General features: G+C 33.8%; 3 protein-coding genes across 4 annotated transcripts; all 3 read left to right on the plus strand.

Moving 5' to 3' along the window:
- The first annotated feature begins 9,336 nt into the window (after positions 1 to 9,336).
- Positions 9,337 to 14,065, plus strand: LOC137818622 (disease resistance protein RUN1-like). Of its 2 annotated transcripts, none has more exons than XM_068622147.1 (5): positions 9,337 to 9,963; positions 10,143 to 11,250; positions 11,369 to 11,644; positions 11,756 to 12,535; positions 13,303 to 14,065. In XM_068622147.1, the coding sequence occupies exons 1-5, from the start codon at positions 9,473 to 9,475 to the stop codon at positions 13,696 to 13,698; spliced, it is 3,051 nt and encodes a 1,016-aa protein (XP_068478248.1). In that variant the 5' UTR covers positions 9,337 to 9,472; the 3' UTR covers positions 13,699 to 14,065. The 2 variants fall into 2 exon arrangements, with proteins under 2 accessions (XP_068478248.1, XP_068478249.1); XM_068622148.1 differs by having other exon boundaries at positions 10,740 to 11,250.
- Positions 14,066 to 19,272: 5,207 nt separating this feature from the next.
- LOC137818626 (uncharacterized) lies at positions 19,273 to 21,040 on the plus strand. The gene is made up of 2 exons (XM_068622156.1): positions 19,273 to 19,800; positions 20,577 to 21,040. Exons 1-2 carry the CDS (start codon positions 19,309 to 19,311, stop codon positions 21,021 to 21,023), a joined length of 939 nt encoding a protein of 312 aa, XP_068478257.1. The 5' UTR covers positions 19,273 to 19,308; the 3' UTR covers positions 21,024 to 21,040.
- Positions 21,041 to 22,727: 1,687 nt separating this feature from the next.
- On the plus strand, positions 22,728 to 27,160 carry LOC137818620 (disease resistance protein RPV1-like). Its single transcript, XM_068622146.1, has 5 exons — positions 22,728 to 23,316; positions 23,803 to 24,901; positions 25,006 to 25,281; positions 25,404 to 26,180; positions 26,588 to 27,160. Exons 1-5 carry the CDS (start codon positions 22,835 to 22,837, stop codon positions 27,071 to 27,073), a joined length of 3,120 nt encoding a protein of 1,039 aa, XP_068478247.1. The 5' UTR covers positions 22,728 to 22,834; the 3' UTR covers positions 27,074 to 27,160.
- Positions 27,161 to 27,974: the final 814 nt, after the last annotated feature.

Raw genomic sequence — 27,974 nt, forward strand, 5'->3', positions numbered from 1 at the left:
GCACATACCAATATGCATTCTCATACTTAATTAAAAAATCAAATATTACTTATACTCCTACTTCACTGATACGAAAATTTCTCATAAAAAATGTGACATATTCAATCAATATCCGTAGATGAATTCATTTGCCTAGCTAATCCTAAAAGTTACCCAGAGCCAATTTCTTAATGATTTGAAGAAAAATACAATTTATCATCTCCTATAATACGTGAAAATGAAATGGGTTAATTACATATTATTTCAGAAATTAATTATTTAAATATTTAGTGAAACAATAATTATAGGTATAATTCTTTTGCAATTAGTTGTAGTATTTATCGAAATCAATACCTAAGCGAGCTGAGTTTGACTGGCGAACATCTACCCTAAACAGGTAGTTTGGAAGCAACTTTTAATCATGCAATTTTTATAGTTTAATCCTTCAGATTTTTAATGTTTTATAGTTTATTAATTATATGTTTAGTTCTAGAATCTTATATGAGGCACATTTCCTTTGTTCTTCTTTTTATGGCATTATAATCTCTATAAGCATGTAAGACAAACACGTGTTGTGCATATGAAAGTTGAATAAGAGAGAGATTTTGTTTTTTTTTTCATTCCGACTCAGTTTTCTCAGTGTTTATTTTTCTTCCTCTGTTTTCTCAGTAAATCTTCTTCTTTAGTCATGAAAATCGTTATGGTAATAGAGCGGACATGTGTCACTCTGATAAATTTTTTTTTTCATTAGTACAAAATATCAAAATTACGATCCTATATTCAAGGCGTTTTTATGGTCAGATTCAAAACAAAATAACATTTTTTAAATTAACTTCCGGTAAGAGGGTGGTTATTTGGTATAGCAGCATTCTTAAACAAAGCGCTTTGTTTAAGAATGTGACTATATCAAATAGTCACCCTCTATACCATTTTTTTACTCTAATACTTCCTTTCTCTGACGCTTCATTTTCTCTTCTCTTTTACTCTGGTGCTTCCTCTCGTCTTCCTCGAGCCTGCATTGTCTTTTTCGTGCCATTAGTAAGTTTGTTTTGAGCTCTCTACTTCTTCTTCACCCTTAGTTTTTGTATTTTCTTCATTTCTCTTATTTGTTACTTTTCTGTCATTGCTCGAAGGCCACCACTGTTTCATTGCCACGCTGGTGTTTGAGTTTAAACTGTGCCCTATTTGCTCCGTCGCTGCTTGTGCTGCCGCTATTGCCGTTGTCGTGCCGCTCTTTACCACCATCGTTACCTTCACGCACAAGGTTGGTGGTGTTTTATTTTTTTTTTTAATTTTTTCAATTTCTTTAATGTTATTAATTTGTTTACTTTTTTTTATTATAATTTTTATTTTTTTTAGGTTAAAATATAATTATTAAATTATTTGACGGTAGATAGATTTATTTTATTTAATATTTAAAATTAATTTAATAATTTTTAATTTGATATTTAGTATGTATTATAATTTGTATTTATTATTTAATTTATATAATGTTAGTTGTTAGATTATAATAGAATTATCGTGTTGGTATTGAGTTCGAGGATGTTCGACCTTCGACAATTGATACGTTTTGGTATTGAGTCTGAAAGTGTTTGATCCTCAGCAATTGATACGTGCTGGTATTGAGTCCGAAGGTGTTTCACCCTCGGCAAACATGAGATTTCACACTCATTAGTAAACACCTGAATGACTATTATAGAATATAATGGATCGAAATTGGATTAATTATGTTTGCATAAGCGATGAGTACAAAAGAGGAGTAGAAGAAGTTATACAATTTACACTACATAACGCGAATAATAGTGGTCATGATGGAGCAAAGATTAGGTGTCCGTGCGTTAACTGTTTGAATGGAAGGATACTGGATGTTAAGAAAATCAGGGATCACCTTCTATGTGATGGGTTTCTTCGATCTTATACAACTTGGACATGGCGTGGTGAATCATTAAATTTACAATGGAGTCTCTGCATCGCTTGACATACTTCCATATTCATGCACTTCTGCAAAAGACTCAGCTCCCACATCACGAATCATGTCCTCCAATAGATCATCATCTACTTCACCATGTACTGCATCATTCATGGTGGACCCCACATATTCTTCATAGTTCACAACCTGTTTTACTAGTTATGTACAACTTACCTCCTGGATTGTGCATGAAGCAAAAATACATGGTGTTGTCTATGATGATATCTGATTCGTAAAAACCAGGAAATGTTATAGATGTTTATCTAAGTCCCCTAATTGAAGATTTACTTTATGTTAAATTATTATTGATTATGCTTTAACTAATAACTTGCAGGTTTTGCATGGAGTTTCTATCAATGATGGGAATGAAGATGTGTATGGATTCTTAGATCCCTCATATACTAATCCCATTGGAACAAAGAAAAGTGAAACTCAATCATACGCATCACTAACACCCTGGAAAAAGAGGGAAAACAAATTTATTTATGCTCTTATATTAATGAGTAAGTTTAATTATAAGTCATCAATTATTACTATTTCATGTTTTAAATATTTACTAACTCTTTTCATGGATGATATAAGGGTCATTGGCAGTTACTTGTCTTATTCACGGTTGATAAAACTGTTGTGTGGTTCTGTTCCCTACACAAGAAGCCATCCACACATATGAAGAATATGATTGATAAGTAAGTACACCATAAACTTAACTCCGTATGTTACTAATTAAGCATCTACTAACGCAATTTTTTGTATTAATGAGTTCATGGCGTGAATATAACATCCTAAAAGGTCAATCAAATTCAAATTTTCAAAATCTGAAGTGGATGACACTAAAGGTTTGTAATTTTTGTCTTTCTCTTTTTATTGTTTATCAATATTAACTTTTACTTTTTATTGGATTATAGTGTAATTGACAACCAGGAAGCTATGAGTGTGGCTATTGTGTTATGCAATGGATGGTTAACATTGTAAGACTAGGCCTTAAAAGTGATTGGGATCAGGTAACATATGATGGTAAATTATTTTTATAACTATTTAACATATATGTATCTTAACACTAATTTACGTGAACCTTATTTTGTAATGCAGTTCTTCACGGATGAGCAACCAATGTCTTCAGCCGCCATATAGTATGTGAGACATTCTTGGTCCACATATTTTCTAAATTTTTATAACTCTAGGATAGCTAATGAATAGTGTAGGAATTAGATAGATAGATATGAATATAGGTAAAGATATATTATTAGTGTTTGTAATACATTTTTATCAATATATATAAATTGAATCTATGAATTTATGTATTTGTCTGGCTAGATTATAATTGAACAGGTTAATTTAAATGAGAATTAGCATTAAACAAAATGTACTAAAAAAAGAACCATATACAACGACGAATATTTACCATAGCCGCATTCTTATATGCAGCACAAAGATTTGTACACCTCCCTTTTATAAATCATTCTAAAGCATATAAGAAGGCGACTATTTACCATAGCCGTCCTTATAAACCTGAATTTAAAAAGATGACTAGAAAGTCACCGTTTTACAATGAAAATAGCCGCCCTCTTTAAACCTTTATGCATCAGTGTCTTGTCTTTCTCTTCTTGCATTTCTTATTTTCTTTGTTCACCCTCACCATGTTTAGTGAGGACCCCTCACTGAATTCGACGAACCCTTACTATCTTCACACTGGAGAGAATTCAGGAATGGTACTGGTCACACTGCAACTTGGTAGCAATTATCACCATTAGAGTCGAGCAATGAAAATGGAACTACTCTCAAAGAAAAACTCAAGTTCATCATTGGGGAGATTCCAGAACCCACATAAGAGTCAACAATATGAAGCATGGGAGCGTTGTAACGTGATCGTGATTTTCTTGGATAACACGAAGCTTGACATCGCAGATAACGCAAATCACAATTTACATCGACAACATAAAAGATTTATGGGAAGACTTGTGGGAAAGATTCTCCAAAAGTAATCACTTCCGCATCTCAAATCTCCTTCAAGAAATGAATTTGATTAACCAAGGAGAAAGAAGCATCTTAGACTATTATAATGATTCCAAGATTTTGAGGGAGGAGCTGCATTCTCTCGGACCTATAGCCGTTTGTGTTTGTAGCGTGAAATGCGAATGCAAATTATCCAAAATCATTATTGAGTACACATAATCAAAAAGAGTAATGTAAACCTATAATAATGTGAAAACCCAGATTCTTCTTATGGAGCCTTTGCATGATATAAACAAAGTCTTCTCTCTCTCACTTTACAACAAGAAAGTCAAGAAAGGCACTTCAATGAGACAAAAACCATGGAGTCAAAGATCTTGATAAACAACACAAGTCAATCCAACCAAAACACAACTCAATTCCACCAAATGCACTACAACAAAAATGTTGATGGATGGAAAGGAACTGGAAGAGGCAGAGGAAAGAATTTTGGGAAGCAATGCTCATATTGCAACAAGATGAATCATACTGCAGATAAATGCTACTCCAAACATGGACATCCTCCCTAGATAAAGCAGAGAATTAGCCATGATGTAAATGTTGTTGAAAGCTTAGAAGATTAGATCAATGAAAGGAGTTCACCTCAAAATACGTCCTTAAATGATTATGCTTTATCTACTGAACAATTGCAAAAAATAGTTGATATCCTTCAAATGAATAATGACAAAGGAAAAACGAATAATGATATGACGGATCAACCACATGAGAAAGGTAAAACTCATAAAAAATCTTGGATTCTTGATACCGGGACAACTAATCATGTTGCTCGTTATATTTTCCTTTTTCTAAGTCATTATGAAATAAAACCTATGAGGGTGAGGCTTCCAAATAATGCTTAAATCATTGTTAGACATTGATAAATGCCATAACTTAGTAAGATTTATGCAAAAAAAGCTATCACTTATGGATTTAATTGTTAATAAAGTTATAATTCGACCTTAATTTGAGAAATTTGAATCTAATAACATATTTTTGATTATGATATGAATAAGAACTATTTATTCTCAATTTTGTGCTAATTTCAGGAATCTAAGAGAAGATGAAGACAAAGGGCTAGAGTAAGAATAGAAAAGTTAGAGATGAGGAGAAAAGACAAAGCTGAGCACCCAAGACTCGCTTAGACTTGCCCAACGAGATCACTGCAAAGGAAAACTTGCCCTCTGGACCAAACTCGCCCAAGCGAGATCACTCTAGAAGCAAACTTGCTCTTTGGACTCAACTCGAACAGAACTCAATCAGACTCACCCAAGCAAGAACGCTATAGAGGCAAACTTGCTCTTTGGGCCAAACTCGCCAAAGACTCGCCCTGACTCACCCAATACTCACCCAGGACTCGCTTAGGCTCGCTTGAGCGAGTTTGTTCTAGTGAAGTTGGTTTTTATTTTCTCTAAACTCGCTTGAGCAAGTAATATTTTGCTTGAGCGATATGTCACTTAACCTACACCCAATTAGGTTAAATAAGGGTGTGAGGCAGAGGAAAAGGGATACCAGGATGAAAATCAGAGATAGAAAACCCTAAAGGAGGTAGTCGTCAATGATAAATGCTCTGGATCTTCTTTTCTTACTTTCAATGCTTGTAATGGCCACCATGAGAGGCTAGTTCTTCCCTTTGGGTTTGAGAGTAATCTGTTCAAACTCTGATATATTGAGGTGATATTTATTTTAATATTTCTTTCTTGATTGATATTGGTATTATCATTTTATTCTCAAACCTTGAATTTTTATTCATGATTATGATTCTTGGATTTGACTGTAAAGTACTTCTGAGGATCTGACCTAAATGATAATGCTTGGCATATTTGAATGCTAGCAATATATTTGAAATGTTAATTTCTCTATAACATCTGCTTTTAATGATAAGAATGTTTTTCTAAATATGTGAGGAATCAATATTTAGGAGACAATCTTAATAATTTTATATGCGAGGAATCGATATAAATGACTTTATATGTGCACCAATGTCAATTACGTTAGAATATTGTATGCTTTTGTTCATCCAAAATACAAAAGAGTGAGAAAGATTAACCCCGTTTCCAGTTTTCTCAATTGAATTATTTTAATCATTTACGATGTTTTAAGTTAATTTCTCACGTAACTTTATAATGCAAATGACTTTTCAATCAAACTTTTGCACATCTTTTAATATTTAGTGAATATTGTACATTGAGATTTTAAAAGAATTGTTCCTTGTGGATTCGATATCTGTCCTTAGGAACAATTTATTTCTTTTGACTAAGTCACCAGACATGCAGAGACTGTGATCTTAACTTAAAGATTAATCATACATAGAGTTTTGTACATTCCTAAGTTTTCTTTAAATATTCTATCAGTCCAAAAACTTACCACTTCACTAAACTATAATTTTTGTTTCTCATGATGATGAGTGTCAGATTCAAGAAGCACTTACATCTAAGACGATTGGACAAGCTAAGCTTCTTGTAGAACTCTACAATCTCAACTTCTCAACAGAAAGAAGTGCAATTCTCTTCACTCAAACAAAAGACTATTTTCAATGCGACAAAAGCCTTGATGTATGGCATTGTAGGCTATGGCATCCTTCGAGTAAGGTGTTAGAATGCATGAATAAAACTTATCCCAATATACATTTTGATAAACATTTGTGCTCCTTGTCATTTTTCTAAAGAACATAGATTACCGTTTCTTATATGCAAAAGCACTTCTGATAACCCTTTTGATCTTGAGCATATTGATATTTGGGAACCCTTTGGTGTTCCATCTATACATGGGCATATATACTTTCTTACTGTTGTTGATGATCATACTAGATTCACTTGGATATATCTGATGAGAAGTAAAAATGAAACCAAAAATCTTTTATGTAGTTTTGTTGTTTTAGTTAAAAATATCAAAGCATAAGAAATGATAACAAACAAGAGTTTTATTGGAAAGACTTATATGAAAAATATGAAATTATTCACCAAACAACATGCTTTGAAATACCTCAACAAAACTTTGTGGTTGAACAAAAACATCAACACATCTTGAATGTGACTAGATGTCTCATGTTTAAATCCAAACACTCTCAAGTTTCCTTGTAATATGTTGTGGTGATTTTTTCTATTTCATTAACAAAATTCCTTCACTGGTCATTTTGAATAAAAGCCCGTATGAAAAAAATTATTCCACTGTGCCTAACCTTTATAATCTCATAATTTTTGGATGTTTGTGTTTTGCTTCTACTTTAGAAATGGAAGGAACAAACTTGATCCTAGAGCCAAAAAGTGCATATTTATGGGATTCAAGGCAGGGTGAAAAGGATACACTGTCATTGACACACAAACCAGAGAAATTTGTATCTTCAGAAATGTTCTTTTCTATGAGCGAACCTTCTACCAAGAGAGTAACAAGAACGAGCATATATGAAGTCAGTTATGATCAAGACTTCCTTGAATGCATATATGAAGTTCCACAAAACAGATAGGACTAATTCCAATGAAGAAGAAACTGAAGAATCAAGTGAAACTGGAAATCCTAGAAGATCTATAAGATCACGCAAAGCTCCTGCATACCTTGAAAGTCAACTTCTTTGTCTTTACAAACTGAACCACACACTTATGAGGATGCAATTCAATATAATGAATATAGAGTAGCCATAGACAATGAGATCAAAGCCCTTGAACAAGACTTGGAATTTAGTTGATCTTCCAACAGACAAAACACCCATTAGTGCAAGTGTGTATACAAAATCAAGAGAAGAGCAGATGGCAACATCGAGAAATACAAAGCATGCCAGTGGCAAAATGTTACATACAACGGGAAGGCATTGATTCTACTAATACCTACTCGCCCGTGGCAAAGTCAACTACGATTCGCATGATCCTTGTTGTTGTCGTTATCAAAGACTGGTATCTAGAACAACTTGACATAGACAATGCTTTCCTACATGGAGCCTCTCTGAAGAAGTTTATATGGAGGTTTTCCCTAGAGTCATCAATGAAAAACCAAGCCAGTCGACAGTGGTATGAGAAGCTTACTTCATATATTTTGACTATAGGTTTTATCCAATCATTAGTTGATAGTTCTTTGTTTATTAAGAAAACTAAAAATTCTTTTGTTGCCTTGTTATTATACGTGGACGTGGATGATATAATTTTAGTTAAGGATAATATATATGAAATAATATCTGTCAATAAATCCCTGAATTCTGTCCTCAAAATCAAGGACCTCAGAAAGCTAAAATAATTCCTCGATCTAGAGATTGCTCGAACAAAGAAAGGGATTCACATCTTCCAAAAGAAGTATGCTCTCGAAACTCTTGAAGATACAGGAATGCTGGGTGCTAAGCTTGCGTCTAATCCCATGCAGAAAAAAGCTGAGAACATGTTCGATCAAGAAGCTGATGTGCATGATCCTTCAAGTTTTAGAAGAGTTACTGGGCGGCTTTTATATCTGGTAAACACTAGATGTGATGTATGTTTTGCAGTGCAATTCGTCAATCAATTCATACAAAGGAAAACCATCCATCATCATCATCATCATGTTGTTCAACGTATATTACAGTACATAAAAGTTGCACCTGCACAAGGTTTGTCTTACTCTAGAATAAAAAGCCTGTAGTGATTCTGACTGGCGTCTTGTTCTATAACACGACACTCCACAACTGGATTTTGCATCTTTCTGGAAGAATCATTGGTTTCATGGAAAAGTAAAAAACAAAGTACAGTCTCAAGGTCATCCTCAAAAGTTAAATATCGTGCCTTAGCCTCTACATCTTGTGAACTACAATGGTTAACTTTCTTGTTAAAAGATCTCCACACCATCATCCCCAACATAACATGTCTCTATTGTGACTCACAATCTGCTAGACATATTGCTCTTAATAATAACTTTTATGAACGGTCCAAACATATTGACAACTGTCATGTCGTTCGAGACTCAAAACAAAATCTTTTTTACCTTTTCTCTATTTGCTCTTTAGAACAACCAGCTGATGTTCTAAACCGCTTGATCGAGAAGTTTTACAGAAATTCATCACCTAGCTTGGAGTACTCTGTATTCACACTCCACCTTGATAGGAGGGTTTTACAGTTTATTAATTATATACTTAGTTCTATAGAATATTATCTGAAACCTAATTATATCTGAAACCCATTTTCTTTTTTCTTCTTTTTATGGCTCTATGTAAGCATGTAAGACCAACACATGTTGTGCATATGAAAGTTGAATCATAGAGAAGTTTTTTCATTCTGGGTGTGTTTTCTTCTTCCTCTGTTTTCTCTATTATTTTCAAGCAATTTCAAATCAAAATATTTCTTCTTTTGTAATTTAGAGGCTCAATGGTTATTCTTTTTTTTTTAATTTGAAAATAATTTAAGCTGCATATTAAGTAGTTTAATCATTATTAAATAAGAAGTGTGGGTCTTACATATTATAAAAGACATATAAGAGTAGTGTGCAAGGCAAAGGTGGTTAGCACTAAGGATCATCATCATCATCTCTCAGTGTTTTCTGCATTATTGCTTTCTCTTCTAACCGTTGACCTCAACTCCTTTGATGGCATCCGCGTCTTCTTCTTCTTCTTCGTTTTTCTCAAAATCCAGAAATCGAGAGGAAGTGTTCATCCAATTTTTTGGAGAAGACATCCGTAAGAATTTCATTTCTCATCTCAGTTCTGCCCTTTTACAGGCTGGAGTAAAACCTTCCTTCCTTGCCGAGGGAATGATGCCGAGAATACTTTTGTCATCAATTGAAAGCTTTCAGATTGGAATAGTTGTTTTCGCCAAAGCATACAGTGAATCTTCTCGGTGTGTTCAAGAGCTTGTGAAAATCGTTGAATGTCACGAGACTCACGGCCTAATGGTTATGCCCGTGTTTTATGAAATTGACCCATCCGATGTAAGACATCAGAAGCCTTATATTCCAAAAACGGCAATTACACAAAACAATTTTTCAGGAAAACACCAGACCATTTGGCCCCTGAGGTGGAGACGTGCACTCACCAAAGCTGCAAATTTGCCTACTTGGTGGGATGGCAGCAAACACAGGTAAACCAATCCATACTTTGGAAACTTTTTCTTAAAACATTTTAAGCATAGAAAATAAAAAAAAATTTCTACACAATTATTTTTAATAAATACATAAAAAATTATCTGAACAAATTTTCTATACTATTTGGCGCTCATTTATTTGACATTTGTGTCTTTTGTATTTATTGAACGGGAAGGAATGATGCTGAACTAGTAGAGGAAATTGTTAAGTTTGTTCTCGCTAAACTTGTGCACCTTGAACACCCCTTGTCTATAACTAAATTTCCTGTTGGATTAGAACCCCATGTGGAAAAAGTGATGGGATTGTTTGAAAATCAACCCACCAAAGTTTGTATTATAGGGATATCAGGAATGGGAGGATCGGGTAAAACTACCGTAGCCAAAGCCATCTACAATCAAATTCCTCATACATTTGGTGATAAAAGTTTCATTCAAGATATTAGACAAGTTTGTGAAACAGATGGCATAGGCCTTGTTCATTTACAAGAACAACTTCTATCAGATGTCCTAAAAGCAAATGTGAAGATAGAGAGTGGTAGGATGGGAAAAACTATGATCGAGAACAGACTTTCTGAAAAAAAGTTATTCATTGTGCTTGACGATGTGAATGAGATAGACCAATCGAAACACCTATGTGGAAATGGTAAATGGTTTGGTCAAGGAAGTATAATAATCATTACAACTAGAGATTTAGACCTGCTTTGTCAACTTAATGTTGATTATGTTTATGAGATGGATAAAATGGACCAAACTGACTCCCTTGAACTTTTTAGTTGGCATGCTTTTAGAGAAGCAAAACCAAGGGAAGACTTCAATGAACTTGCAAGAGATGCAGTTGCTTATTGTGGTGGACTACCACTAGCTCTTGAAGTCCTTGGTTCTTATTTATGTAAAAGGTCAGAGAATGAATGGAGAAGTGTATTGTCGAAACTAAAAGTAATTCCCAATACTCAAGTTCAGAACAAACTAAGAATAAGCTTTGACGGTTTACGCGATGACATGGAAAAGGATATATTTCTAGATGTATGTTGTTTCTTTATTGGTAAGGAGAGAGGCTATGTCACAGAGATACTAAATGGGTGTGGACTACATGCTGATATTGGAATAACAATTCTCATAGAGCGTGGTCTTATAAAAATTGAAAAGAACAATAAACTTGGAATGCATCATTTGCTCCGGGATATGGGACGAGAGATTGTGCGCCAAAGTTCAACAATGCAACCTGGGAAGCGCAGTCGATTGTGGCTTTCCAAGGATGTAATTGATGTATTGACAAAGAATACTGTAAGTACATTCTTCATATAACATTTTGAAACTTCAAACTGTTTTCCTTTATGTTTCCTTTTCTAGTGAGCTAACAATAGTGATTTCCTAATTTGTTTATTTTCTCTTATCATTACAGGGGACAGAAGCTATTGAGGGATTGTCTCTGAACTGTCGGTCAACGAGCAAAGATTTCTTCGAAGCTTATGCTTTTGACAAAATGAAGAGGTTGAGATTCTTGCAACTTGATCATGTACAACTCACTGGAGATTATGGATATCTTTCTAAGCAACTGAGATGGATCTATTGGCAAGGATTTCCATTAAAGTACATACCTAACAACTTCTATTTGGAAGGTGCAATTGTGATGGATTTCCAACACAGTAATCTTAGACTATTGTGGGAAGAACCCAAGGTATATATTAAATCCAATTTTCTTTTCAGACTCGTAGGGTAATTAAAATTTTAAGAATTGCCTCTTATCACGGTTTCCTTTATTTTGTAAAAATACTATATTTTTTTGTAGGTTTTGCCGTTGCTAAAAATCCTCAATCTTAGTCATTCCAAGAACTTGATAGAAACCCCTGACTTTTCAAAATTACCAAGTCTTGAAAAGCTCATTCTCAAGCATTGTCCAAGTTTGCGCAAGGTACACCAATCCATTGGAGATCTCCACAATCTTCTACTTATAAATCTGAAAGGTTGTACAAACCTAAGCAATCTCCCAAGTGAGACATATAAGTTGAAATCTTTGAAAACTCTCATCCTATCAGGTTGTCTGAAGATTGACATCTTTAAAGAAGATATATTGCTCATGGAATCCCTGACAACTCTAATTTCTGAAAATATTGCTGTGAAACAAGTTCCCATTTCAGTAGTAAGCTCAAAAAGCATTGGATATATACTTCTAGACGGAAATAAAGGATTGTCACTTACTGTTTTTCGTTCTATCATTTGGTCTTGGATGTCACATACTATTAATCCCCTGTCTCGTATTCGTCCGTTTCGTGGCATTTCATCATCTCTAGTTTCCATGAATATCAAGAATAATGATTTGGGGGATCTAGCACCAATCCTAAGCAGCATTTTAAATCTGCGTAACGTTTTGGTGCAATGTGTCACGGAGAATGAAACAGCGACACAAGTAATAACAATTTTGGAGGAAGTTCGTGGTGTAAGTTTGAGTACATTAAAAATAAGACCATCTACACCAGAAATTTCAAAGCATCCCTTAAGACCATATTGGATTGAACTTGGAAGTTATCAAGAAGAAGTCTTCAATACTCTCCGCAAGAGCATATTTGAGGTTCCTTCTCTTTTTCTCATTATCTACTTACTTTTATTATTCATTTTAGCTGTTAATTTTAAGACCATGAAACATTCCCGTAAAAATAATTCAAAGTAACTTCAATCCTAACATTCCTTTAGCACCTTCCCCTTCTATAACCACCTGGCTTTATTTAAAAAATACCTTTTTCTAATACTCAACAAGGCGAGTGACGATGCTAAGCACTAGGAAGTTGATTTCCATTTTGGGCTTGCATTGCTTGCTTCATACTGGTCATATTCTCATAGATCATAAAAAATTATTTATGCGTTGAAAGCACATTATTATACACAACAAAACTATTAAAGCAAATTTGTCTAGATATGTTGGAAATTTTATATCAAATAGAGGTATGACCAAATTATGGTATATAAGTAAATTCAAAACTTCTATTACAAGTTGTTATTATAAAATTGAGTTAAGCCTGTTGGGCCCATAGGACCATCTGCTATTATATTTAGTGTCATGTTTGAAATATGCAGTCAGTGAGTTTGTTGGAAATTTCATATTAGTGAGAGATATGATTAAATTGTAATATATAAGTAGATAGAAGTTTTTCTAAGATTGAATTGGGTCTGAATCCACCTTTTAAGAGAAATAATTACGGGAACTATGTTCTAATTTATTCAATATGTAGTTATTCTCTTAAATTGTTTGTTTTGTACTTTGAAATGATAAAATGATTGAAGATGTCCATATGAACAGAACCAATACAAAATGACTAAGCTATTTTTCTCATTCTACAGGGATTGGAAACCAGTGAGTCTTGTGATGTTTTTCTCCCCAGTGACAATTATCCTTATTGGTTGGCTTATATGTCTGAGGAAGACTCAGTCTTTTTCACTGTGCCTGAAAATTTTAACATTGATGGAATGATTTTGTGTGTTGTGTATTTATCAACCCTTGAAAACACAACAACTGAATGTCTTATTAGTGTCTTAATGGTTAATTACACAAAGTGCACAATCCAGTTACTCAAGGGAGACCCGACAATTTCCTTTAATGATGTAGATTGGCAGGGCTTGATATCACATTTGGTATGTGGAGACAAGGTGGGGATTTTTGTTATTTTTGCAGATGGATTTGTAGTCGAGAAGACAGCTGTCTATCTAATGTGTGATGGATCAATTGACAAGGAATGATACGAAGGTAAAAACGAATAATGATCTGGAAAAAGTAAGAGTGGGAGGTCCCGTCGGACAAATAGACGACAAATAATTAGTTAGAGGTGGGGAACCGATGCCCTAGAGATCCATATGTGGGACTACGTAGGAGTGAAAGGTAAAGAAAATGAGATCTTACAGAGTATTGGCCAAATTAAGATATAATTGAGGAGAGTGAAGGCTTCTGGTCAAGATTGTACTCATCCTCTCTTATTGGCAGTTTCATCCTTTTCCTTAACATATTCTGTTTCTTTATACTCAATATGGTCATTTAAGAATATAACTTCCTTTCTTATTGTATGAAATCCACTTTTATTTATAACAAAGTACAAATAGTTTATTTTCATGGAGTTCTATTATTCCAATTCCGGTCCCTTACATATAGTGCTTTCATTGCTACCATTGCTCATAATACAAGATTGAAGGAATTACAACATGGCATGAGACAGATGATGGAAAGGATCAAGCATAAGTGTTCTAACCAAGAAGATGTCTCCCAAATAAAGCATTTAGTTTATTTAGAAATAGAAGTTTTCAGCCAAGTTGTTGTTCCTGTAGGGATATTGTGTGCGGAAGCGTGGAAAACCCCGTTAAATAGAGGTAAAAAAACACCGGCGAGAGAGCAAAAACTTCCACTATAATGGTATTGGGAGTACAATAAATTCCTCTCAGGCTAATAGATAAATAGCCCCAAAACAAATTCTCTCTATATGGGTTAAACACTTACATCCAAAAGCAGAAATAGAGAGTATGGAAAAGAGAGAGGAAGCAAGTGTGCGTATGTTGTGTCTTACATATATATAGTGGTTCTAGGAGACAACAATAATAAATACAATTAATGGTAATTAACCTCCCATTGATTGCAATTGATTGTGGCAATTAACCTCCATTTAATAACAATTAATTGTCAACGGTAAGTAACCTCCCATTTATGCCAAGATAACAGTAAAAGTGAGTCATAACCCACAAATCTCCACCTTGACTTGCCTTTGACTGGAACACTCTCTCGCCATGAAGCCTTGATTAAGTATGGATAATACCAGCTAAGTTCAGGCAATGATCGAACTTAGTCGATGGAAGTGGCTTGGTCAACATGTCTGTAGGATTTTCGGTCGTATGAATTTTTTCAACAATTATATCTCCTGTATCAACAATGTCTCGGATAAAATGGTGTTTAATTTCAATGTGCTTGGTCCTTGAGTGATACTTACTGTTCCTGGTCAAGTGGACAACACTCTGACTATCACAAAATATAACAAGAACATCTTGTTGAAGACCAAGTTCACTTATAGCCTCTTTCATACCTTCTGTAGCAGCGATATATTCTGCTTCAGTGGAGGACAAAAGCGCAATGGCTTGAACTGAAGAATACCAGCTGATAGCAGACCCACATAGGGTAAAGATGTAAGCTGAAAGTGACCTTCTCCGATCTAAATCACCACCATAGTTAGCATCAACATAGCCAACTACTCCTCCGGGATCGGCTCTATGTTGATCAAATACCAAACCAAGATCTGGAGAACCTTTCAGATAACGAAGTATCCATTTAACGGCTTCCCAGTGTGCCTTGCCTGGATTATGCATGAACCTGCTAACAATGCTAACAACATAAGCTAAATCAGGTCTAGTACATACCATTGGATACATGAGACTTCCAATTGCATTTGAATACGGGACATGTGACATGCGTCTTTTGTCCTCGTCTGATTTTGGACACTGATCTGATGACAACTTGAAGTGGGCGGCAATTGGAGTATTAACAACTTTGCAATCTCGCATTCCAAATTTGTCAAGCATTTTAAGAACATACTTCTTTTGTGATAGAAAAAGTTTTCCAGCTTGACGATCTTTGTTGATCTCCATTCCTAAAATTTTCTTGGTAGGACCTAAGTCCTTCATATCAAATTCACTGCTAAGCTGAGCCTTTAACTTGTTAACTAAAAATTTATCTCTTGCAGTAATCAACATGTCATCAACATATAGCAACAAGTATATAAATGACCCATCAGATGTCTTTTGAAAATAAACACAATTATCATAGCTACTTTTGGAGTATCCATGTCCAACCATGAAAGAATCAAACCTCTTATACCATTGTCTTGGTGATTGCTTCAAGCCGTAAAGAGATTTCTTCAAATGACATATATGGTCCTCCTTTCCAGAAACAACAAAGCCCTCAGGCTGCTGGATGTAAATCTCTTCCTCAAGATTACCATGAAGAAAAGCAGTTTTCACATCTAACTGTTCCAGCTCCAAATCATACAAGGCAACTAAAGCAAGTAATATACGTATTGAAGTATGACGAACAACAGGAGAAAATACTTCATTAAAGTCAATACCTTTCTCTTGATCAAAACCTCTTACAACAAATCTTGCTTTATTCCTTGTACTCTCAACACCAGGGATCCCTTCTTTTCTCTTAAAGATCCACTTGCAACTAATGACTCATTTTTCTTCTGGTAACTTCACCAATTCCCTTGTTTCGTTTTTGAGAAGACTCTCAACTTCTTCTTGCATAACAGCAATCCACTTTGTTGAGTTATCACTAGAGATAGCTTCTGAGTAATTCTTGGGTTCACCTTCTTCACCCATCTCTTGTGCAATAGTTAAAGCATAAGCAATGTTGGTAGATTCTGCAATTAATCTTTGAGTCGGTTTTCTTGGTCTCTGTTGTGGAAGTTCTTGAGCCATAGACCACGGCTGTGGTAATCCTTGTCGTTTAGGTGGACATTGTTCATGTGGACTCAAATGTTCACTTGTACCATCAATAGCAGTGACTTGATCATCTTGAGTACTGGAGGAATTGGGAACGTCTTCCTCATGAGCGGGTGTTTTAATCTCAAACTCCACCTTCTCTCGAGCCTCTTTCTGGCCACCTGTATCAATTGAGGAAATGACAGTATCTTCTACAGAAGAGAGCATAGCATTTTCATTAAAGGTCACATTCCGACTGTGAATTATTTTGTGAGATTCTGGGTCATACAAATGATAACCTTTAACCTCTGAGCCATAACCCAAGAAAATGCACTTCTTAGCACGAGGTTCTAATTTTCCCTTGTTTACATGAGAATAAGCAGGGCAACCAAATATTTTAAGATTAGAATAATCAACATGGTTACCTGACCAAACTTCTTCTGGAATATTGCAATCAATAGATCTGTTAAGAGAGCAGTTTATCAGATAACATGTCGTTGAAGCTGCTTTAGCCCAAAACGATTTGCTCAAACCAGAATGGGAGAACATGCAACGAACTCTCTCCAGGATAGTTCTATTCATTCTTTCCGCAACCCCGTTCTGTTGTGGAGTACTTGGGATGGTGAAGTGTCTGGAAATGCCTTCCTTCTTGCAGAAATCATTGAATTCATTCGAACAGAACTCAAGGCCATTGTCTGTCCTTAACCTCTTTATCTTCTTGCCAGTCTGATTCTCAATCAATAATTTCCACTCTTTAAAAGTGGAAAATGCTTCATTCTTATGTTTGAGAAAATACACCCACAGTTTTCGTGAGAAGTCATCAATAATTGTCATCATATAACGACATTTACCTCTGGAGGGAACTTTTGACGGACCCCAAAGATCCGAATGAATATAATCCAAAGTACCTTTGGTTATGTGTATGGCTTTAGAAAAACTAACCTTTTTCTGCTTACCAAAAATGCAATGTTCACAGAAATCAACCTTTCCAGTACAGTGGTTACCAAGGTGACCCTTCTTCTTGAGGATTAGAATTCCCTTCTCACTCATGTGGCCTAATCTCATATGCCACAACTTGGTGTTATCTTTGTTGGGTGAGGCAACAGCTGTAGAACCTGTAACTGTTGAACCCTGTAGCACATACAAACTATCACATCGAATTGCCTTTAGTAACACAAGAGCTCCTTTAGACACTTTTAAAACTCCACCTTCAGCTGAGTATCTACACCCATGAGATTCAAGGGTGCCTAAGGAAATAAGATTCCGTTTCAACTCAGGGACATATCTGACACCTGTTAAAGTTCTAACAATTCCATCATGTGTCTTGATTTTGATTGTTCCTTCACCAACAACTTTGCATTGAGCATCGTTTCCCATCAAAACAAGACCATTATAAACTGGTTCATATGTGGTAAACCAATCTCTATTGTAAGACATGTGAAAAGTACAACCAGAATTAAGAATCCATTCATTTTTAGACCTTTGTTCAGTGTTGGAAGCTACAAAACAATCCCCATCAGATTCAGTTTCAACAATACTAGCTTCGGCAAATTTTTCTGGTTGTTTACCATTTCCCTTATCTTCTCTATCTTGCTTATTTTTCAATTTATAGCATTCAGAGATCTCGTGTCCCTTTTTCTTGCAATAACGACAATATTTGGAGTTCTTGCCTCTAGATTTTGACCTAGATTTATACTTATTGTTCCTACCTTTCTCTTGATTTCTCCCTCTAACTACTAATCCTTCACCAGAACTTTCAGAATGAATTTGAGTATCAAATTTTTCTTTGGCTAGTAAATTAGTCTTGACATCATCAAAACTTAAGGTAAGATAATTACAGTATAACATAATTTTTTTGAATTGTCAATGCGAGGGTGGTAGAGAAATAATAAGTAGAACGACTTTATCCTCATCATCAATTTTAACATCCAAATTTTCCAAATCAATTATGATGGAATTAAATTCATCAAGGTGAGATTGGATGGGAGTACCTTCAGACATTCAGAGTGTAAAGAGTCGCTCCTTTAACCGGAGTTTGTTTGCAAGACTTTTGGTCATGTATAGAGACTCCAATTTACTCCATATGCCTGCTGTACTTTTCTCGTTGATGACCTCACGCAACACCTCACGGGACAAGCATAACTGGATTGCAGACAGTGCCTTTTCATCCATCTCATCCCACTGTTCCTCCGTCATAGTGGTTGGTCTCATCATTTTACCTTCCAGAACTTTCTTTAAACCATTATGGGTGAGAACAGCTAGCATCTGGGCTCGCCAGATAGCAAAGCTGATTTTACCATCAAATTTCTCAATATCCAATTTTGACATTATTGAACAACAGATCCTGGTTGAATTATCGAAAAGCTCTGATGCCAATTTGTAGGGATATTGTGTGCGGAAGCGTAATAATTTCAACCAAAGATTATGAGAAATTAAAGTAACAAGTAAAGTGAGAATGATACCAGAATTTTTTAGGTGGAAAACCCCTTTAAATAGAGGTAAAGAACCACCGGCGAGAGAGCCAAAACTTCCACTATAATGGTACTGGGAGTACAATAAATTCCTCTCAGGCTAATAGATAAATAGCCCCAAAACAAATTCTCTCTATATGGGTTAAACACTTACACCCAAAAGCAGAAATAGAGAGTATAGGAAAAGAGAGAGGAAGCAAGTGTTGTGTGTTACATTGCTTGAAGGAAGCCACTATATATAGTGGTTCTAGGAGACAACAATAATAAATACAATTAATGGTAATTAACCTCCCATTGATTGCAATTGATTGCGGTAATTAACCTCTCATTGATTGCAATTGATTGTAGCAATTAACCTCCCTCCCTTTAATAACAATTAATTGTCAACGGTAAGTAACCTCCCGTTAAAGAAGATATATTGCTCATGGAATCCCTGACAACTCTAATTTCTGAAAATATTGCTGTGAAACAAGTTCCCATTTCAGTAGTAAGCTCAAAAAGCATTGGATATATACATCTACACGGAAATAAAGGATTATCATTTGCTGTTTTACGTTCTATCATTTCGTCTTGGATGTCACATACTGTTGATCCCCTGTCTCGTATTCGTCCGTTTCGTGGCATTTCATCATCTGAAGTTTTCATGAATATCAAGAATAATAATTTGGGTGATCTAGCACCAATCGTTAGCAGCATTTTAAATCTGCGTAATGTTTCGGTGCAATGTGTCACGGAGTGTCAAACATCGGAACAATTAAGAACAATTTTGGAGGAAGTTCGTGTTGTAAGTTTGACTACATTGAAAATAAGACCATCTACACCAGAAATTTCAAAGCATCCCTCAAGACCATATTGGATTGGACTTGGAAGTTATCAAGAAGAAGTCTTCGATACTCTCCGCAAGAGCACATTTGAGGTTCCTTCTCTTTTTCTCTTTGTCTACTTACTTTTACTGTTCATTTTAGCTGTTAATTTTAAGACCATGAAACATTCCCGTAAAAAAAATTCAAAGTAACTTCAATCCTAACATTCTTTTAGCACCTTCCCCTTCTATAACCACCTTGCTTTATTTAAAAAATACCTTTTTCTAATTCTCAACAAGCCGAGTGATGATGCTAAGCACTAGGAAGTTGATTTCCATTTTGGGCTTGCAATGCTTGCTTCATACTGGTTACATTCTCAAAGATCATAAATAATTATTTATGTGTTGAAAGATCTGTATGTAAACATAATGGGCTGATTTATACACAACAAAACTATTAAACCAAATTTATCGTTGAAAATCTTATATAAAATAGAGGTATGACAAAATTATAGTATATAAGTAAATTCAAAACTTATATTACAAGTTGATATTATAAGATTGAGTTAAGTCTGCTGGACTTGCTATCATATAATTATCGAATCATCTATAAATATTCAGCTTTATACTTGAGATAAGTGGTCATCGATGTAAATGAGTGTGTTGGAAATCTCATATTGATTAGAAATATGATTAAATTGTAATATATAAGTAGATATAAGTTTGAATTGAGTTCCTTCTAAGAGAACTAATTACGGGAGCTATGTTCTAATTTATTCAAGTTATTTTCTTAAATTGTTTGTTTGTACTTTGAAATGATAAAATGATTGAAGAAGTCCATATGAACAGAACCAATACAAAATGACTAAGCTATTTTTCTCCTGCTACAGGGATTGGAAACCAGCGAGTCTTGTGATGTTTTTCTCCCTAGTGACAACTATCCTTATTGGTCGGCTTATATGGCTGAGGGAGACTCAGTCTGTTTCACTGTGCCTGAAAATTTTAACTTTGAGGGAATGATTTTGTGTGCTATGTATTTATCAACCCTTGAAAAGACAACAACTGAATGTCTTACTAGTGTCTTAATGGTTAATTACACAAAGTGCACAATCCAGTTATTCAGAGGAGACACAATAATTTCCTTTAATGATGTAGATTGGCAGGGCTTGATATCACATTTGGTATGTGGAGACAAGGTGGGGATTTTTGTTATTTTTGCTGATGGATTTGTAGTCCAGAAGACAGCTGTCTATCTAATGCGTGATAGATCAATTGACAAGGAAATGGAAATGGGTGTAACGAGTCTCAATCATATATTGGAACGACTGAATTATTGACAACCCTATTTATTTTAATATTTTTTTATATCATTTTATTATAATTTTATTTTTTATTATATATATTTATATTTAAATTAATTACATTAAAAATTATAATTGTAATTTTTAAACCTGTCAAAATATCATTTTTAAAACGAATAATGATCTGAAAAAAGTAAAAGTGGGAGGTCACGTCGGACAAATAGATGACAAAGATTTAAGTGACGTGTACTTAGTGTACTCATCTTAAATTAATGTAATGGTGTTAAGTGACGTGTACTTAGTGTACTCATCTTAAATTAATGTAATGGTGTTAAGTGACGTGTACTATTTTAAATTTAAATTAATGTAATGGTGTTAAATGATATTAACTCATTTTATATAGAATTTGAAAATTGATAACTTTAAAAATTGTACGATTACATTAAAAAAATTATAAATATTAAGATAACAAATTATATTTAAAAAAAATTAATCTCATTGTTAAAAATTCCATAATATTTCCATTAACATTAATGGATAAATATGTATGGGACACATCTCGTCATCCTTTTACAAATATTTTTGTGGATATTTGTAAAATTTATTTATTCTTTATCATATATCATTTTTAGAGAGTAGTGAGGAGACTTTAATATTTTAAAGTAGTAAGGAGAGTTCAATCTAATTTCATATTTGATGTAAAAAAAATTATAATTTATCATGTATTAATCTAATCCAATAAAGTGAAAGTTATATTAATGATTGAATTTATATGACGAAATTTATTTTAGGATTAACAAAGTATGAACTTCACAAAACTTTGGTATATTTTAAAATTGAGTTTGTATTAATTTTTTTATCTATTAAGTACTTGAAATTTTATATTTTTCATCTTGAATTTATGTTTTTTAATTTTTTTTATTAATTAGATGACTTAATTATTATATCTCCGACATGATTGCTATCTTATCCCATCATTTTGCTTTTTATGAGTTAAGAAATCTGAGATTTTGTGATTAATATAAAATGATATTGATTTAACGTAGAACACCAAGTAATTTTTATGTTTTATTTTATGAAAAACATTTTAGATAACGAATGGTGACACTGATTATTACAGTACTGATGATATGAAAATCATAGAGAAGTTTGACTACTTCATTCGTCTTATATTAAACATAAAAGTTCACATTTTTAACATTATACTAATCAAGATGAAAGACAAAATAATAATCATATCCTTTAATTAATGAAAAAAATTAAATAATAGAAACTTAATGAAAAAATATAAAAATCATCCGGACTTAATAGACAAAATTGTTTTGTAAAAATCTTGAGAAGTTAATAACAACTTTTTGTAGGAACTCAGTTAAAATACTCAAATTTATGAGAAATTTGAAATTTAATTAAAAATTTATGAGAAATTTGAAATTTAATTAAAAATTTATTTTAAAGTTATTTATTTAAATATTTAATTAAAAATTAACAATTTAAGTATTTTTTTTCCATGGCAAAGGATGTAAGTATTTATTGAAATATATATTAAGACACTAGTTGAGCTGGAAGAGGGAGTCATCTTGTTTTCCAGTTCATTAAACTTTAAATATTTTAGTAAGCCTCAAAACTAATTTTATTTAAGTGAATTATTAACCATAAGGTTTTAAAATTATAATAATTCTTCGTTTCACTTTGGAAAAAATGTATTTAAAAATTTCAAAATAATTTAAGTTTTCCTAAATCAAAAAGTTGGGTAAAAATTATGTAAGGGTAAGGGTGGTAGAACTATCATTTCTCTCTGTATTCTGAATTATTGCTTTCTCTCCAAAGCGTTGACCCTAATTTCATTGATGGAAACGGAATCGTCTTCGCCATCATCCAAATCCGAATGGAAATACGACGTGTTCATCAATTTCAGGGGAGTAGACACCCGCCGGAAGTTCGTTTCTCATCTCCATTCTGCTCTCTCAAAAGCTGGAGTCAAAACGTTCCTTGACGAGGAGAATCTGCTGAAGGGAATGGAGCAGCAAGAACTATTGCGAGCAATACAAGTGTCTCAGATAGCAATAGTTGTTTTCTCCAAAAGATACGCTGAATCTAGTTGGTGTCTTGATGAGCTTGAAAAAATCTTTGAATGTCGCCAAACTTGTTGCCAAAAAGTTTTACCTGTATTTTACTATGTTCAACCATCCGAGGTACGAGAGCAGACGGGTGATTTTGGAGATGTGTTGAGAGCAGCTGCAGAAAATAGGTATGAAGATACGTTGTTGAGGTGGAGCCTTACACTCACCAAAGCTGCAAATTTGGCGGGGTGGGATGTCAGGAAAAGCAGGTAAATCAACCATTTAGAATTTATATGGAGAAAACTTCCTAACAATTATTTTAATTTTAAAAATAAACTAAATTTAATTTATAATAAGTTAAAAATCAGATTTAATAAAAAGTAATTTCAATTAATTAGTTTAAGGTTTAATTAAAGGTGTAGATCTGCTATTTCTGGCTTGATCTAATTTGAAGATTTTTTCCCCAAATATGAGTCTTGACCTAGTTTCTGGTACTAGTTTGAATTCTTTTAATAATACTTCGTTTATGTGATGAGATGATAGTTGAAATTTAGGATGCAGTCTAACTCAGATGTTAGTTTTCTATATCTAATTAAAACCTTTCATTAAAAAAATTAAGGCTTAATTTATATACACAGCAAGCTACTTTTATTTTTTTATAATTTTCTTAATGAAACATATATTTGAACTTCTTATGATTTAATTTGGTAATAAGTGGCATTCTGTTTTATCTCAAATTATTATTGCACTTGAAGGTCTGAAGCTGAGCTAGTGGGTGACATTGTTAAAGACGTTATTAACAAACTTGATTACAATGTCTTGTCTATCACGGAATATCCTGTTGGATTAGATCATCGAGTGCAAGAAGTGATTAGATTTATTGAAAGAACCAAAAATTCTTGTAGGATAGGGATATGGGGAATGGGAGGATCTGGTAAAACTACCATTGCTAAAGCCATCTACAATAAACTTCATCGTTTATTCGACAATAAAAGTTGCATTGAAGATATTAGAGAAGTTTGTCAAACAGAGAGAAGAGGGCTCGTTCGTTTGCAGGAAAAACTTCTTTCAGATGTCCTGAAAGCAAAGGTGGAGATTCAAAGCGTTGGAATCGGACAAAGTATGATTGACAACCGATTTATTGGAAAAAGGGCGCTTATTGTTCTTGATGATGTGAATGAGTTTGACCAACTAGAAGCTCTATGTGGAAATACTCAGTGGATTGGTGAAGCAAGTGTAATAATCATTACAACTAGCGATCTGCATCTGCTGAAGAGATTTGAAGTTGATTATGTTTATGAAATGAAGGAAATGGAAGCAAATGAGTCACTTGAGCTTTTTAGTTGGCATGCTTTCAGAGAAGCAAAACCAAGAGAAGATTTCAATGAACTTGCAAAAAAAGCAGTTGATTATTGTGGAGGACTACCACTAGCTCTTGAAGTCCTTGGTTCTTATTTGAGAAAGAGGACAGTGACTGAGTGGAGAAGTGTGTTGTCAAAGCTAAAAATAAGTCTCAATGCCCAAGTCCAAGCGAAACTAAGAATAAGCTTTGAGAATTTATTGGATCAAATGGAAAAGGATATATTTCTTGATGTGTGTTGTGTCTTTATAGGTAAGGACAGAGGCTGTGTGACCGAGGTACTAAACGGCTGTGGACTATATGCTGATATTGGAATAACAGTCCTCTTAGAGCGTAGCCTCATAAAAGTCGAAAAGAACAACAAACTCATAATGCATCCTTTGTTACGAGACATGGGAAGAGAGATTATTCGTGAAGGTTCAAGAAAAGAACCTGGGAAGTGCAGTAGATTGTGGTTTCAAGAGGATGTACGTGATGTATTGACAAATAGTACTGTAAGTACATTATTTACATACATTTTTAAACTTGAAAGAGTTTGCCTAAACATGTGAGCTAACAATAGTGTTTTCTCAATTATTCTCTGGTTTTTTCATCGCAGGGGACAGATGCTGTTGAGGGATTGGCTCTGAAATTGAATTTAACCAACAGAGAATGCTTTAAAGCAGATACTTTTGAGGAAATGAGGAGTTTGAGACTGTTGCAACTTCATCATGTAGAACTCACGGGAGATTATGGCTATCTTTCTAAGCAATTGAGATGGATCTATTGGCAAGGGTTTCCTTCAACATACATACCTAACAACTTCTATCTGGGAGATGCAATTGCAATTAATTTGAAACACAGTAATCTTAGACAAGTATGGAAAGAACCCAAGGTATGTAGTACATGCAATTTTCTCTTAAACTAAGGTTAATTAAAATTGTAACTGTTGTCACTTAAAATTATTTCCGTTTTTATTTTTTTTCCTTAATTTTTCTAAATATTATCTTTTTGTAGGCTTTACACATGTTAAAGTTCCTCAATCTTAGTCATTCCAAGAACTTGACAGAAACCCCTGACTTTTCTGGACTACCAAATCTTGAAAAGCTCGTTCTCAAATATTGTCCAAGTTTGTGCTGTGTACACAAATCCATTGGAGATCTCAGTAATATTGTGTTGATAAATTTGAAGGAGTGTACAAGCCTAAGCAATCTTCCGAGAGAGATATATAAGTTGAAATCTTTGAAAACTCTCATCCTATCTGGTTGTTCGAAGATTGACAAATTCGAAGAAGATATAGGGCAGATGGAATCCTTGACAACTCTAATTGCTGAAAATGCTGTTGTGAAACAAGTGCCCTTTTCAATAGTAAGCTCAAAAAGCATTGGATTTCTATTCCTACGTGGGAATGAAGGATTGTCGCATGATATTTTACGTCCTATTATTTGGTCCTTGATGTCACCGACAATGAATCCCCTGTCTCGTATTCTTCCGTTATGTGGCATATCAGCATCTCTAGATTCAATGAATATGCAGAATATTGATTTGGGTGACCTAGCACCGATCCTTACCAACCTTTTAAATCTTCGAAGTGTTTTGGTGCAATGTGACACGGAGTTTCAAATAACTAAAGTAAGAAAGTTTTTGAACGACGTACATGGGATACATTTCACTGAGTTAGAAATAGCACCAGGTACATTAGAAACTTCAGACAATTCCTTGAGATCTTATTTGATTGGAATGGGAAGCTACCGAGAAGAAGACTTCAATACTCTTAACAAGAGCATATCTAAGGTTCCTTCCTTTTCTATTTGTATGCTTACCTTCGCTATTACTTTTAGATATTAATTAAGAGAACATGAAAAAATCATAAGTATCTAAAGAAAACTTCAATGCTTAACAAGATACTAACTTGTTGGAGATCTCACATCAATTATAAAGATAAGAACATTTCATAGTATATAAGTGAGTACAAATTTTATCTTATAAGCCGGTTTTATGAGGTTGAATTAGGTTTAAAGTCCAGTTTATAATATGATATCAAAGTCATTTAAAGTCATAGTGAGAGTTTGTTGGTCGGTATTAAATACTTTATAAGGTTGAATTCAGCTTAAAGTCCACTTCTTATTATAATTGAAGTACATTTGAATAACACAATTGCATTAATGACTAATTAAGCTATTCTGCTAATAATGCTGCAGGAATTGGGAACTGGTGGATCTTGTAATGTTTTTCTGCCAAGAGACAATCATCCTTTTTGGATGGCCCATATGGGCGAGGAACATTCAGTGCATTTCACTGTGCCTCAGGATTGGGACAGGATGGGAATGGTTTTGTGTGTTGTGTATTTATCAACACCTGAAACCGTGGCAACTGACTGTCTTATTAGTGTCTTAATGGTTAATTACACAAAGTGTACCATACATATATACAAGCGAGACACAGTAATTTCCTTTAATGATGCAGATTGGCAGAGCATAATATCTCATTTGGGAGCTGGAGACAAGGTGGAGATTTTTCTGTCTTTCAGGAATGAATTGGTGATGAAAAGGGGAATTGTCTATCTCACGAATTATGAATTCATTGACATGGAAATGAAAGCTGTTAGTAAACCACCTGTTATGGAGATTTATAGTTTGAAGAGGAATCTTAAGGGTCAAGAAAGCAGCCGGAAGAGAAAATGGTAACAGAGTATTAGAGACAAAGATTTATTTATAATGACACTTATAAATTATAATAATCAGTAATTATCCGTTGATTCTTTACCAAATAAATTGTTTATGGTAGGCAAGGTATACACAACCTATATAATGCATTTTAATGGTTTGTTGAATTTCTAAATCATCTCTTCACATAAAAAACTTGACATTTTGAATAAGAGATTAAAAAAATTGAATTAGACCTAAACTCACTTATCATCAAAACTTATCTTAATGTAATTTATAAGATTTATCATTCAACCATCTACATATATCTAGTTTCATATTTATATGTCCAACCTCAACATAAAGATATCTGTCCAAGACTTCACCATGGGATAAATATATGACTAAATTGTATTAGATAAATAGAAATTCACTTTGTAACAACAAAAATGATTATGTGGAGAAATATCTGACATCTGATCTGAAGCTTATTTTTGGGAATAATATATAGTTTGACACTATAACCAATTGCTTAATCATAAATGTAATACAATGTCTGAGATAATTGAACAAAGAAGCCCTTGCAGTTTTGCTAACCCAGTGCTCACAACTGAACTCTAAGAAGGTGTTGAAAGTTGATTTTGCATTCCATGGCTAGATTTTCCCTCCACAAAATTCCCCCGACACCCTTTTCCGTTTTAAAAAATTTCAAAAAGATATCCTGGCAAATATATTATAGTCTCGAATTTATATATGATTCATTTAATAACTCTTTATAATATTGAATAATTAAGTCAATAACAACTTCCACAAATATTAAATAACCTTTTTAAATATTTAGAGTCATAAAAATAATTTTTAGCATAATAGTAAGCTGTCGTGATTGCCTTATTTTAAAATAGTATTAATATGTTGATAAGTATCTTAAAAGCATTGATTAAAC

The sequence above is a fragment of the Phaseolus vulgaris genome, chromosome 10 (assembly GCF_000499845.2).
Source record: "Phaseolus vulgaris cultivar G19833 chromosome 10, P. vulgaris v2.0, whole genome shotgun sequence".
NCBI classification, from domain to species: Eukaryota; Viridiplantae; Streptophyta; class Magnoliopsida; order Fabales; family Fabaceae; genus Phaseolus; species Phaseolus vulgaris.

Bases quoted from the DNA above. Each gene is read 5' to 3' on its own strand.
- LOC137818622 (XM_068622147.1), top strand. From the start codon at position 9,473: ATGGCATCCGCGTCTTCTTCTTCTTCTTCGTTTTTCTCAAAATCCAGA. The intron at 11,251-11,368 runs GTAAGTACATTC...TTATCATTACAG, and splicing joins ATGTATTGACAAAGAATACT to GGGACAGAAGCTATTGAGGG. The intron at 11,645-11,755 runs GTATATATTAAA...ATTTTTTTGTAG, and splicing joins TATTGTGGGAAGAACCCAAG to GTTTTGCCGTTGCTAAAAAT.
- LOC137818626 (XM_068622156.1), top strand. From the start codon at position 19,309: ATGGAATCCCTGACAACTCTAATTTCTGAAAATATTGCTGTGAAACAA. The intron at 19,801-20,576 runs GTTCCTTCTCTT...CTCCTGCTACAG, and splicing joins TCCGCAAGAGCACATTTGAG to GGATTGGAAACCAGCGAGTC.
- LOC137818620 (XM_068622146.1), top strand. From the start codon at position 22,835: ATGGAAACGGAATCGTCTTCGCCATCATCCAAATCCGAATGGAAATAC. The intron at 23,317-23,802 runs GTAAATCAACCA...TTGCACTTGAAG, and splicing joins TGGGATGTCAGGAAAAGCAG to GTCTGAAGCTGAGCTAGTGG. The intron at 26,181-26,587 runs GTTCCTTCCTTT...ATAATGCTGCAG, and splicing joins TTAACAAGAGCATATCTAAG to GAATTGGGAACTGGTGGATC.